Genomic DNA, 13,197 nt, shown 5'->3' on the forward strand with positions numbered 1-13,197 from the left:
ACAGCAAACTGGCTTTAGACATGGTTAGTACTGCCCGTTTTAATTGCTGCATGTATGAAATTGTTGCACTCAGATCGATGTAAATATTACCTTGTAGCGGCTAACATTCCAGACCATTATCACTCTGAAACGTTGTTCCATCATGCAATACCGCTAAATCTAGACCAGAGAAAATGCCAGTTGTCAACAGAAGCTGAAGAAACACTCCCTGCACAGATTGTCAAACAATCTCCTAACGCAAACAAAATAGGACGTTACACCCGGAGCCGCATAAACAAATCATTATTCCGATGGCGGCTCACTCATGCTCCCCGCATGTGGACAGTGTGTTTGGGTGGAGACAGTGACGGCAGCTGGAAGCTTTGCCACTGGCCGGTTCTGTCCTCGGTCATTAGGATGCATGACGTCTGACAGGAATAGGAGGAAGGGGAGCGGACAAACCAAGATGGCGTCCCGCAATGAAGCAGGAAATAGATGTCAGTTTCATTAAAACTTGTTTCGAGAGAGCCTCCACCGCAGGGTATTTTCGTGGAGAGGTCTGAAAAGGCTTTTCAGAGACGCGAGACGACGTAGATACAGGTGAGAGTGTTGTTAGGGTGGTATGTTTACGATGTAGGGGCGGGGGCATCTTCAGAAATGTAGCTAACGTTTACGGTGGTGAAACAGGCCAGGGATACAGAAATATGGACTTCGGATATTAGCTTGCTAGCGTGGTATGTATGCCTGGTCCCATGTTACATAAACTAAGTTAGCTGCAGGCCTTGGATCCAGGTTGAAACAATCTGAAATCCTATTCACGGTAAGATCGGTTGGGTTAGCTAGATCGCTAGCAGCAACTTGGTCTTGTGGCACTGGTAGTCCAGTACAGTCAGTTATTGAGCTAACGACGTTAGCTAAGTGACATGGCCGCGTAGAACAGTCTAGGCTTTTCTGTCTACGAATTTATGTGTATTAGTTGACTGCATTTAGGTACATTGTGTGAATCTATAGCGACAGTAAGAGAGATATTTATATCGCTAGTTGAAACGTAGAAAGTTTTATTTATCTTGTCACCAAGTCACTTGTTTGATTTGTTTGATATTGTGAGGAGGGAAAGGGAGATTCCCCTGTAACGTTAGCCAACTTTTGGTTGTTGAAGCATCGCCGGTGTTGGCTGGGCGATAAAGTGCTGGCTGTGTAGCTAGTTAAATTTTGCGTAGCTAGCTGACAATATAACCCGACCTTCGACGAGAACTGAAATAACTAGCTAAGGTGTCTTGTTGGTTTCTGTCTGTTTGTGCGATTAGACTTGATCAGGGAAGCTGCTAGCTGGCTAACTCGAAGTGACAACAAGACTGCTACACTACCTAATTAGCGAAGAACTGTCAAGTGGGAAATACGGATGAAATCAATCGCCAATATAATGTAGCTAACGTAGAAATCTAATTAGCCCCTGGCTTGGCTTTGCTCCTCCGCCGTAGTAGAAAAGCATGATTATGTAATGTTAACGTTAATTTAAAAAATCCGAGGAAGTGAGAGATGACTTCATTAGTTAGGTAGCTGTCACAAGGTGTTTCTTGGATCGTCTGGGTGGCGCTTGCTTGGTTATCTACTGCCGTGTTCTGATGCCACTTTGGGGCCCCGTGCCCACTTTGAAACGCATGTTTTGTAGTTTTCATGTTTGTTTCATTTAAATGTCAGTCGTTATTCGAAGGATTTATATGTACCATTCAAATGAAATAAATTTATTTATAACGCCATGATCAAATTGGGAGGATTCGCACCTGTGGTAAAAAGGCCAAAGTTGCTTTGCGAAAAGTGACGGAATTTTCATTTTTAAGTTACACTAGTAAATTTAAAGGTGCCGTTGTGAACGCATTTTAAGTCCATGGATGTCTAACATCGCCTCTGTCCCAGAAAAAGAATGGGGCTCTGTGCTTGACCACTTTTCACCACGTTTCACCTTACAGTCCAAGAGCTGTCATTCTTGCTTAAACTTGGAGGTGGATGCTTATCACCCGAGGTCTCAGAAATGCTGGCAGAAAAAAACAGATGCACTTATTTTAAATTAAGGGCACAAGCACAACATACTAGGGAGGGTCACAGTGAATATGCAAAACAGGGAATTTCAATCCAACTGATGCTGCTTCTTAGACCAGTGAACATAGGCCAGTGTTAAGTCATTTCAGTGCTGGTAAGGGATGATAATGGCCATTTGCCAAAATGAAAATTTCATATAAGATTAAATGAAATAACACTTGCTTTGATACGTCAATGGAGCACCATAGGTCTTATGTTGACCACCCCCCTGTTTGTGGTCATGGATGAGATTTGAAGATGCTTGACATCAGAAATCACTGGGGTCTCTGTCCAGAGCACAGACACACAGATCCGTGTCTTCAACTGTCATCCATCACCTCTCCTCCTTGTTTTCTGATAGCGGTGGTAATATGCAGCATGCTCTGAAACACTGATACAACAGATTATTTACAGTATTGCAGTGGTAATGAATCATTGAGTATTATTGTCTCTGAGCTTTATTTGTCTGTTGTACTGATTTAATACCGTGTTTGTTGGCCAAATTGTGTGGCTAATGGTGCAAGAAAGTGTCTGCAGTACCTTTAAGATATTTGAATAAATTGTTTATGTATATGTGCATGTGAGAGAAAGATTGTGTAAGAGTGGGATTTGTTTGTCAGAACCTTCAGGGGAAGTTCTGGTCACTTGGTGTGTGTGGAGTTAATTCATTTGCAAATACAGTGCTGTTGTTAGGTTTGTGTATGAATCAACCACATAGTCACTAACTGTTGGGCTCCAGGCACCGTCTGCTTCTATCACCTGATTCAGGATTAGCTTGTCCAGTGGAAGTTCCTAGCTCTCACAATTTTGTTAAAAACTACAAACTGATCTAGAGGTAGTTTGTCTGAGAATATGTACACTTACCATTGAATTGCTTTTGTGTTTCTGACCCTGGATTTTTGATTTCTAAACCCTCCTGAAAGCCAGAAAGAGCAGGGCACTCAGTTGTACTCTTTTTCTTTCAAGCTGGAATGTCTTACCGCATATTGCTTTTGTCCCTTTTTTCTTTCTGTCTTCATTGATGTTTTTCTTCCTGTCATAAGCCTAGACAGTTGTTTGCTCAGAATCTACACACTTTTTGCTCATAGTTCATAAAGACACATGATGCATTCGCCCTTGTCATATAGTCAAGACTGAATCCAATTTGGCCACCAAAAGAATTTTCACATATGCATTTTTCAAAGCATTTTCTTGTCACTGCGTTTTCATCTCTCGTTAGGGTATGTTTTTCTACACTTAGCTCTTTGTCCGTGGCTGATATTTGCATACATCACCAGCATTCTAATATGTGCAACATTTGTTCAAACATTGTCTGTAGATGCGCTCTTGATGAGAGAAAACAGTTGTCAGCCATCAAGCCGGAGAGCCTTGTAGTTGGCACCAGTGTTTTTTCAAATGATTGTATTTCAAGAGACCTGCAGAGCATGAGTTCTTCTAATTTATTGCATGTGTTCCTGAATTCATCCTGACCCATCCCCCAGGTGGCTGTGGGCATCCCCCCTTCTCATGTAGCAGAGTGGTGTTTCCACCCTGACTGTGTCTTCCTTGCAGTTTCAGAATTTAACATGTGTCAGTAATACTGTGTCAGTTACATTTCCCCATGTCGTTTGTAATTGACTATTGATTTCTTGATGTCCATTTAAGTCTGTTGCAGCGCAGTCTGGTGGGCGGGACAGAATGCTTCACTGAAGGATCTCTTGAGAATGAAAACAGCAGTGACATCATTCCTCTTTGTATTGAATCACTCAGTGCATGTTAACAGTTGCACAATCATTGCCGTGTGATTAGAACTTAGCAGAACAGCAGCATATGCGATCAAAGTGAAACTCGGCTCTTATTGCCGTTTTCCTTATAGCTGGTCTGAACTGTGAACATAGGAAAGGTTAAATCCCTCTTTTTTTAAAAACTTGTGATGTAAATCAGTGGAATGAAACACAAATGATCAAAGGCAACTGACAGTCACATGGGAATATGCATTGCTATGTAGATTAAAAATTTAGTAGAATGGGAGGGAGCTGTTGTAATATTTGGATATTAGCTTGCTAACCACAGTTAGCATGGTACCCTATAATGGTTATCTGAAATGATAAACCCAGGGGCATTTATCAACACCTTTTCAAGCACCATATATCTGGTATCGGCAAGGTATTCCCAGCCAAACTCTGTCCCTTATTTTAAGTTAAAATGTTTATTTTAAAAAACATAATATAAAATGAATGTGAGGTAGATCCATATGTTGGATAGTAGTAATAATAGAAAGATTGGGTATTGAGCATATTGCATATAGACCCTTGCTCTTTAATTGAGTATGGGCATGTGTGGAAGGTTGTGTCTATGTCTAAATATATGCTTATGCTGCAATTTTGTTGTTACTGAAGCAGTGCTGTTTCAGAAGAGTGCCAGTATCAGTGCTTTCCATGTGATGAGTGAAATATAGCAAGTTGCAGTGGGGCTTGTTAACTTTGGGGCATCTACCAATTCTGAGGAAATCAAATAATCAGGAGAACATTTATGTCCCTGAAGAACCAGGTTAGTGTAAAGTAAATCCATGTCGTCGACAGGGGTTGGGTGTGGGGGGTGTACTGAGGCCCCAGTCCCAGAGACCCCTACAAACTGAAATGGAAGAATTTCCTATTCTAGCTGTTTCAAGAAGTTACATCATTTTCACAAGGAAGCAAAGAGGAACCAGTCTGTTAGAGGGACGGTTGTTCTCCCTCCCAGACACATACAAAGAGCTAATGTGCGAACTGACATGATTTCGAGAAAAAAAAAAAAAAAAAAACGCATGAGGCAGACAGACAGGTTTCAGATGGTCACTGTGAAGTGTTTGTATCATTCAGGTCCTGTCTGAATGCAGATGAGGGGTGGATTTCGGAAGCTGTGTTATTAAGGGCCTCTTGGAGGTGTTGGTGAGTGAAGTGGGGACGGTGTAGAATGTGTTTGAGTTAACCACACAAATGATACACATGTGTTTTTGAAAAATACTGACCACTGATCAGTTTCAGCTCTTTAACAACGTTCGGATTAGAGTTGTGGCTGGTGTCGTGGACCCTGCATTAGTTTGGGAAAAAATACCCAAAGCAGTGTTTGGACTGAGTCTAAAATTCAAGCCTGTGCCAACCCCGAGAAGCATTGGGGAATCATCAACATGTACCTTCTCCAGAACATGAAGGTGGAACAGGCTGCTCTTAGAGTGACAGATATGAATGAGTTAATAACATTTCATAACATTCTATTCTTGGTAGTGGAGATTAAAAATATTCTTTGTATTCAAGAACAAAACGACACTCGCAAAAACTGGAAGGCTGTCAGAGCAGTCCTCTTTGGAGCATCTTACAATTTTTCATGTTCTTTTGAAAGTGCCACCTTTGAAGGGTGTGTTTCCCCTTTCCATCAGCTAAACACACTCAAAGCTATACCTCAAAGCTAGTTCAGTGCTCCTCAAGCTTCAGGGACGACAGGAGTAGTGTGACACCATAGGAATGGCATACAGACAGACATCAGAATTCTGGTATCTATTTTATGCAAATTTCTGATTATCAAGTGGCCTGCAGGTTTTTTTGCATTGATAACTGTTGTGTCAGTCAGTCCTGATGGGCAGTTATAATCCGGAAGAACCTTTCAAACCTCCCGCAGTGTTTGTAATATAAATACGTTTTTACCATTAAGCCCCGGCAAAGCGCTTCATGGTCTGATTTATCTGCTTTGTGTGTGGCTAGTCCCCCTCGTAGTGTCTTCTTTCCCCTGACCAGATGTTTACACTGCACGTGAAAAGCCTGACTGCTGACAGAACGATTTGTCTGAGTGTTTCCTTGCGGGGGAGGCGAGGGTGTGGCGTCAGGCTGAGACCGTCATTGCAGTTTACAGGAGAGCAAATGATGAGTGAGTTCAGCAGGTGTACTGAATCACGGCCTGGCATTGACCTATAGGTGTCTTTGTGTTTGCTAATATGTGCGAAGCGCCGTTGCCCATTTTGTTCCACTATAATCAGTTACTGTGCATTTCTGTGTTTCTTGTATCCCATATGTGTGTGGGATGTTGTGATATATCTTAGCATCTTTGACTGTTAGTCTTGTCTGAACAAATGATATGCAAAATGAAGCTGCTCTTTAACCCCCCAGCCACCCTATGTCATTTAATAGATCAATCCAATGTTCCTGACTGAGTTTTCTCTTTGCTTGCCAGACTCTAAATGGCTTCAAGGAAGTCTGGATCAGATATCCACAACACTGGTGAGTTTGTGTACAGATTGTGTTTGTGGCTGGCAAGGTTTTGACCGTTAGCATTGTTCGAGCTCATCATTTAACTCTTATTCAGCATGATCAATCTGACATGTGAAAGTTATGTTTCTCAAAGGCTTTATGCTAGATAGGGATCTGGGTCTGTCCTAGTCTTTGCTATGTAAGAAGAAGCTTTTACTGTCTTCTGCCAGCTGCTGATTTTGTTGTATAGTGTTAATGTTTTTAAGTAGGAAACAACATAGTTGCTATTGATTGAGATGGGTAGACATCAGTTTGAATTTCACATAGGATGTAAAACTACTTAAATATGTACGTATTTGCACATCTTGCGAATGGAGACTCTCTTAATGTGTTCTTTTTAATATCACCTTTCTCAACATGCAGTGACTTGTTTAGTGGTAGCATGCTGGTAAGGAAAAGTACAGGCTGAGATGATTTCTTCTTCATGTGCTCCGCCTCTTGCTCCTCCCCCTCCTGTTCCCCACCTCTAGGGCCCATCAGTTACCTGGACGACGTTCCCTTCAAGCTCAACGACAAGTTCAGGTGTCCAGCCAAAGTGGGTCTGCCTATCGGATTCTGTCTCCCGGACTGCGGCACACTGTTTTCTGAGATTCACGTGAGTCTGCTAAATGAGTGTAACGTGATGTAATGAGTCTGTCTTGGCAGCCCCACGTCATTCCAACTCAAGCAGTGCTGGTGATTCCTGTTTGCGCCATTCCACACTGGGCAACACCTCACTGCTACAGAGCTTCCTGCTTCATATACTCTAAACCACTGGCTTAGACTTAGACTGGCTTCTCTCCTCTGAGGATAGGGATAGGTTTGTCAGTCACCAGTCTACATCCCATGACTTATTCAGTTGCGTAGGAGTTGCTCACATGATGTCAGAGAGATGCGCTTATCCTCAGAACAGTGTCTACTTCCTGGTGCACTGTGGGACTTCGTAGTGTGAAAAATAGTGTTGGAGGGTCACATTCACCTCTGCAAGCGCGGAGGTTGTTGCAGTGAGACGAAATTAATGGACGATTGGAGATTGCAAAAAAATGGTTAATAAAGAGGAAGAATGTCAAGAGGGCCAAGCGGAATCAGTCGTGTTTAGTGTGAAGTTGGGGGGTGATGAATAAGGATTATTTTGTTTTCATGTGAGCCCATAAGCAGTGCAGCAAAGAGCTTCTTGTTTTGTTGCCTCACTGTGATAAACATCGCAAGGAGGAATAATGACCGCTCAGAGTTCTTATTTGCCTCGGGAGAAAGAAGTTACTGCCCTGTTAATATCTGGGCAGAGAGCTAGTTGTCTTTGTAAGGAAGAAGCGGGCTAACGGATAAAAGCTACATTAACTTATTGAGATTTCTACCCGCGCCAAGCACAAGCCCTCATGTTGTCATCATTAGAAGGACCCCTGTCATTCCGCTGTTGACTGCTTGCCAGCGTTAAGAACATGAGGGACTCTAATTGTGGGCTGATGAGCTCCTTGGAAAAGGTCAGTTGCACACTTAGAGAAGAGCCACGCTGCCTCGTGGGGATTGAATGTGGCCATTCTCACCCAGACTGCACTATTACTGATGTACTTTAACTGATGTTCAGGCTTCATGAATAAAGCATTAGATCCGTCCTCTTTGGGGATCTGCCTGCCCTTAAATGACTCAGTTGTTTCCTCGATTTTATCATAACTGTCCCTCTTGTTGCTGTCATCCACACTAATGATGAATAGAATGCATTGCCCGGGTGAATAGAGCTTTGGATGTGTTCCCGGCAGTATGACTTCTCCCTGGAGCAGCGGAGTGTGCGATGGGGGGAGGAGCTGGCAGAGGCGCGGGCAGCGCAGGAACGGGCGGAGCAGCGAGCGGAGATGGCCCGCGCCGAGTCCGAGGGTAAAGACCAGCAGGGGGCGCCACAGGACAAAGACAGCGGGCCCGAAGGGGGTCCATCCCACCCGTCTGACGAACAGGACCCTCCCCCGCCGGCCCTCAACCCGGTGCTGGCCGGCCTGAGGCACAACGCCATCCTCACCCCCCTGCCGGCCCCCAGCCTGGGGCCCGTGCGCCACCCCAGCCCCCCGCCCCCGCAGAGCCTCAACCTGGCCGACTTCGAGCGCGAGGAGGACCCCTTCGACAAGCTGGAGCTCAAGACGCTGGACGACAAGGAGGAGCTGCGGAGCATTCTGCAGGTGCAGTCGGCCACCCCGCCGGAGCCGGCGCCCCACTCGCGGAGCTGCACCCCGCCCCCGCCGGCCAAGCCGGCCGTCTTCCACAAGCCCAACGGACTGGTGGCGCTGCTGGACCTGGACCGGCCGGCCGGCGGCCAGATAGGGCAGCTGGACAGCGACCGGCCCTGCAACATCCGCTCCCTGACCTTCCCCAAGCTGTCCGACCCCGGGGACTCCCACGAGGAGGCCAGCAGTTACACTCCAGCCCCCGCTCGCACCCTCCCCAATGGCACGTCCCTCTCTTTGGTGCGGACGCCGCCCCAGAATAACGACATCGGTCGCTCCCAGGAGCCACACAACGGAGCACCGAAAGAGGTGAGAGCGCATCGCTGACCCGTATCTCAAATGGCAGAGTTTGCCGTCCTCGCTAACTGACCTGGAACTACTGCCAGTGCCACCACTTGGCCCAGAGAGCCCTTATCTTCACTGGCTACTGCTGAGATTCATGCTGTGTTTATGATCATTTTTAACAGTGAGAAAATGTAACCGTAGGATGATTTTTGGTGTGCATAATAACATGAAATGTAGCAATAACTTTTGTAGTTTGGGCGAGTGATGTTGCTCAATTTGCACCTAATCAAAGAATGGGGATAAAATAAACTTAAAAGAAGTCTAAAGAAAAGAAGACAAAACTTTTGCTGACATTAGTTTTTTTTTCCCCTCAGGGAAGAAGGGTAATTACAAATTGTCAATGACATGTAATGACTCCTTATAAGTGATAACTGAGAACTGATATGTGTTTATAGTTTTGTGGAGTTTTATCCACCATCTTTCTCCCTTTTTGATTTTTAAATCATTTTGAGTTTTATTTCTTTGGTATATGAAAAAGTTAGTTCAGAAACGACATTGTCTGTAAAACTGTAAACTGTCAGAGATTTGTGAACTCTAAAGCGTTGCTGTAAAGAAGAAAGTATGCTTTTTACTCTCACAATGAATAAAACAGCATGTCAGACATTATCATTATAAAGTTACTTTCATAGCCTAACTTCATTTTGCAGTGCCCTCTCAAAGCTGGCATCACCAGTTCCATTTTATTAAACTCATGCCTACAAACACAGGTGCATCAAGGGTTAATTTACTCACTGGCCAGTTTTTTTTTCTGAAAAGGCAATACCACTAATTATCCAGCCATGTTGTTCAGTTTGCTTCAGGGTAAATGTGTTCTAGGCCTCATGTCCTGTCGCTAATTCTCCAAACTGCAGCCCATCTCCCTCCCAGCGGCCACCCAACTCCCCGCCCCGTGTGTGGTGTCGCCCCCTGGGGGTGGAACGGGCCATTGCGGGGCCCTGCTCAACCTGTCCCCCAGCGAGCGCCAGTGTGTGGAGACGATCGTGGGCATGGGCTACTCTTATGAGGGCGTCCTGAAGGCCATGCAGAGGCAGGGGCAGAACGTGGAGCAGGTATGCGCACTCTCACCTCTCACCCACCGTCCACCCACAGACTAACGCTGGAGAGGTGACTTCCAGGTGTGCTCCTTACATTATATTACATTACATTCATTTAATAGACATTCTCATGCAGAACGACTTCCAGCACAATAAAACGTAAGTGTATCCATTCAAGTTGAATGAGCAACAGTGTCAGACCAGGCTAACGACACTCACACACCAGACCAATTCAAGCCCTACCCCAAGTTAACTTGTGCAACCTGACAAGACGAGGGAAGCCAAATATACTACGATACGTAAGTCACTAGATCACAGAATCCAAAGCACATCGCAATACTACACATAAAATGAACAGCAGGTTTCCTTCACTGCCCCCGCCCGCCTGCTCTTCTCTCCGTAACGCAACTCTATCGTTCTGTCCTCGTGCGCCCAGGTGCTGGACTACCTGTTCATCCACGGGAGGCTGTGTGAGCGAGGGTTTGATGCCAGCGCGGTGGAGGAGTGCCTGGAGATGTACCAGTGCTCTGAAGAGAAGGTCAGTCCGGGGGCGCAGTCCGGCTGCTGCACACTACATTTCCCTGGAGACGGTAGCGGTGAGGGGGTGGAGCGAACCTTAGGGAGATCGCTGTGCTGAGACTTACTTCAGGGGGTTTCCAGTCCTGCTTCTCCACACTGTTTATTTTTAAAGGAGTACAAGCTTCATGCTTTTCCAGTTATTTCTTTGCTTGCCACTGGCTAACATGCTAATTAGTCCAGTCACTGAAAGTAAATGAGCAAATATGAGTAAATAAATGGATGAAAAGTAAACTCTGTATCACAATTATTTTTAATCGTTTTTTTTTATACTTTTATTTGTTTTTGACAAGGTTGAGCTTCCACACAGTGCAAAGTGAAAAATACAGAATGCAAAGTTGAAATATTAACATTTTGGACAACTGCTAGCATATCTTGCAAGAACAGAAAAATGATTGATTACCAGTGACTAATATAAGGGGCCAATTAATGGGTTTCTAAGTTCAGAGAATCAAAGTATAACGTTGAGTCATCTCAAAGTGAAATGAGGGGAATTGACTAACTGCCATTCTGTTAGGAGTCATTGTGCAGGGGCTGTATGTGCTGCTGTTGCAGTGATGGGCAGTTCATTAACTCACTGACAGTTGAAATGCATGGACCTGTACTGTACTCCCTTCTAGCCCATTCCCGCTCTGTCTTTGTTCAGGCCTTGGAGTTCCTGCAGCTGATGTCTCGGTTCGGGGAGATGGGCTTCGAGAGGGACACCATCAAGGAGGTGCTGCTAGTCCACAACAATGACCAGGACAAGGCACTGGAGGACCTTATGGCCCGGGCAGCTGCCAGCTGAGACCCGGTACCCTCCCTCCCGCATCCTCCCTGCGCCCTGACCACACCCCTTCCCGCACACAAACACACGGGACTCCCCCCCCGTTCTCTCTGTCCCAGCACGGACTGACTCAGCATTGTCACTGCTGCCTGAGAGAGAGAGAGAGAGAGAGAGAGCGAAAGAGAGAGAGAGAAAGAGAGAGACTGGTAGAACCGAGCTTGTCAAAAGGCTGTGGAAAGAGAGGGGGGGGAAAAAACAAAAAAACAAAAACTGTTATAATCACGCAAGCTTTCATAAAGAGGGGTGTGTGGACTAAACAATGGCAGGGCGGCCCCTGGGGAGTTTGCTCCATTTTTTGTAGAATTAAAAGGGGGTGTTGGCTCTCTTGTGGGGCCCTCCCATTCATCTGACTGTGACTGTGGAGCTTGCTGTGGAAGACAAGCATGGACTGGATTTGGAGAATGGGAGAAGGTGCGCTGAGACCTCATGCTAAGGAGAAAACTGACACTCCCTGCTACAAAGCTGCCATTGAATGCTGTCGGAACCAGGCCCAGACAGGTCGGGCAGCCATTTGGACACATGGACTGAAATCAGAAACTAACCGTACACACACACACATACACACAAACGCGGAACGGAAAACTCTGAAGTGCCCTTTCTGTTTCTGTGGCTGGTGTTATATTATCATTCAAATCATATGTCATTATTTGTCTGTCTCTTGGGAGGACATAGATGTGTTTTCATTTCCCTTTAAGGTTCTTTTCTGTGCTTTCTGTTGTAGGAACTGCATTAACAGAACTAAAACTAGTTCATATAAGTGATATTAAGAATAAGGAAAATTTAACTACTGCGCCTTTGGCTTCTGCACTGGAATGAACTACAAACTCAATGAAAAAAGAGTCAGAGAAAATGTTTTTTTGGAGTTACAGAACTTTGAGAACACACTCACATACATGCAGCCATAACAGTCATAAATATAAATATAAATATATATTAATTTAAGAAGTATATTAAGGTACACGTTAAGACACTTCAAACATGATAAAGGTCTAGATGAATCAATATTGTTAGAACATTGTGAAAGATGCTCCTGAAGATCTTTTAAGTGTTAATTTGAGGATTGTACAGAACAAAAACAAAAACTAATTATTAGGTTTGTGTTGTTACACACAGCCAACATTTAGTGCAATAGAGACTGTAGTAGAATGACTTGACTCTGCAATAGAGAATGGGCAAAGGTTTCATTTGCTGAATTTCCTCCAGAGTCTCCCTTCATATCTACAGCGCCCGCCAGCTCATGGAGGGTTGTAAGTAAGATTGGCAGACAGGGGAGTGATGTGGAACACTTCTGTTGGTGTCAGGTTGTCTGAAGGGGATTTTATAAGGCCACATCCACAGCATAACTGATACAAAAGGCAATGTGGATTTTCTTCTTTTGTTTTGTTTTGTTTGTTTCCCAATGGTGGAATTGGATATGCCGCCACCCCCCAACAGCAGCCAGCAACAACATACTGCTAGTACTATTTTTGGTTTGTTTCTCTCTTTGTGTCTCTCCATCAACAAACAAGGTACCCCAACTTTAGAGCAGGCATTATATTGGTGGTAGGCAATCTGTTGGCGTCAATGTAAATCATCAAATAGGGAAATATTTTAAAATCAGTCAAAAAGTTTTTTTTTTTCATTTTTATAATTATTGCCATAGAATATTCACATGCAACCTTTCAGATGAAAATCCTTGTTTTTTTATTGTAAACGGTCCTCTTTGATTCACTGTAAATTGGTGGACAAGGACCTCAGATTAGACCCATTTCCTTTTACAGGTTGCCCACCACTGGAATATATTGACTTCAGAACTGTGGGGGGGGAAGTTCTAGAGGTATGAAAAGTGCCATGTTGTCATTTGTGTTGTTTTGGTGTTCTTTGGTATGCAAGTCCTTCCCACCTAACATTTTCATATTGAGAGT

At 44.5% G+C, this 13,197-nt stretch overlaps 1 protein-coding gene across 1 annotated transcript; it reads left to right on the plus strand.

The window, feature by feature from the left end:
- The first annotated feature begins 436 nt into the window (after window positions 1-436).
- Window positions 437-12,189, plus strand: ubap1 (ubiquitin associated protein 1). Its single transcript, XM_036530129.1, has 7 exons — window positions 437-579; window positions 6,244-6,290; window positions 6,791-6,915; window positions 8,057-8,821; window positions 9,709-9,906; window positions 10,328-10,429; window positions 11,114-12,189. Exons 2-7 carry the CDS (start codon window positions 6,251-6,253, stop codon window positions 11,252-11,254), a joined length of 1,371 nt encoding a protein of 456 aa, XP_036386022.1. The 5' UTR covers window positions 437-579; window positions 6,244-6,250; the 3' UTR covers window positions 11,255-12,189.
- Window positions 12,190-13,197: the final 1,008 nt, after the last annotated feature.

Source organism: Megalops cyprinoides, chromosome 5 (assembly GCF_013368585.1).
Source record: "Megalops cyprinoides isolate fMegCyp1 chromosome 5, fMegCyp1.pri, whole genome shotgun sequence".
NCBI lineage: Eukaryota > Metazoa > Chordata > Actinopteri > Elopiformes > Megalopidae > Megalops > Megalops cyprinoides.

Excerpts from the sequence above, each read along its gene's own strand:
- ubap1 (XM_036530129.1), top strand. The coding sequence starts at position 6,251 with ATGGCTTCAAGGAAGTCTGGATCAGATATCCACAACACTG. Across the intron at positions 6,916-8,056 it reads CACTGTTTTCTGAGATTCAC|TATGACTTCTCCCTGGAGCA; the intron begins GTGAGTCTGCTA and ends TGTTCCCGGCAG. Across the intron at positions 8,822-9,708 it reads ACAACGGAGCACCGAAAGAG|CCCATCTCCCTCCCAGCGGC; the intron begins GTGAGAGCGCAT and ends TCCAAACTGCAG.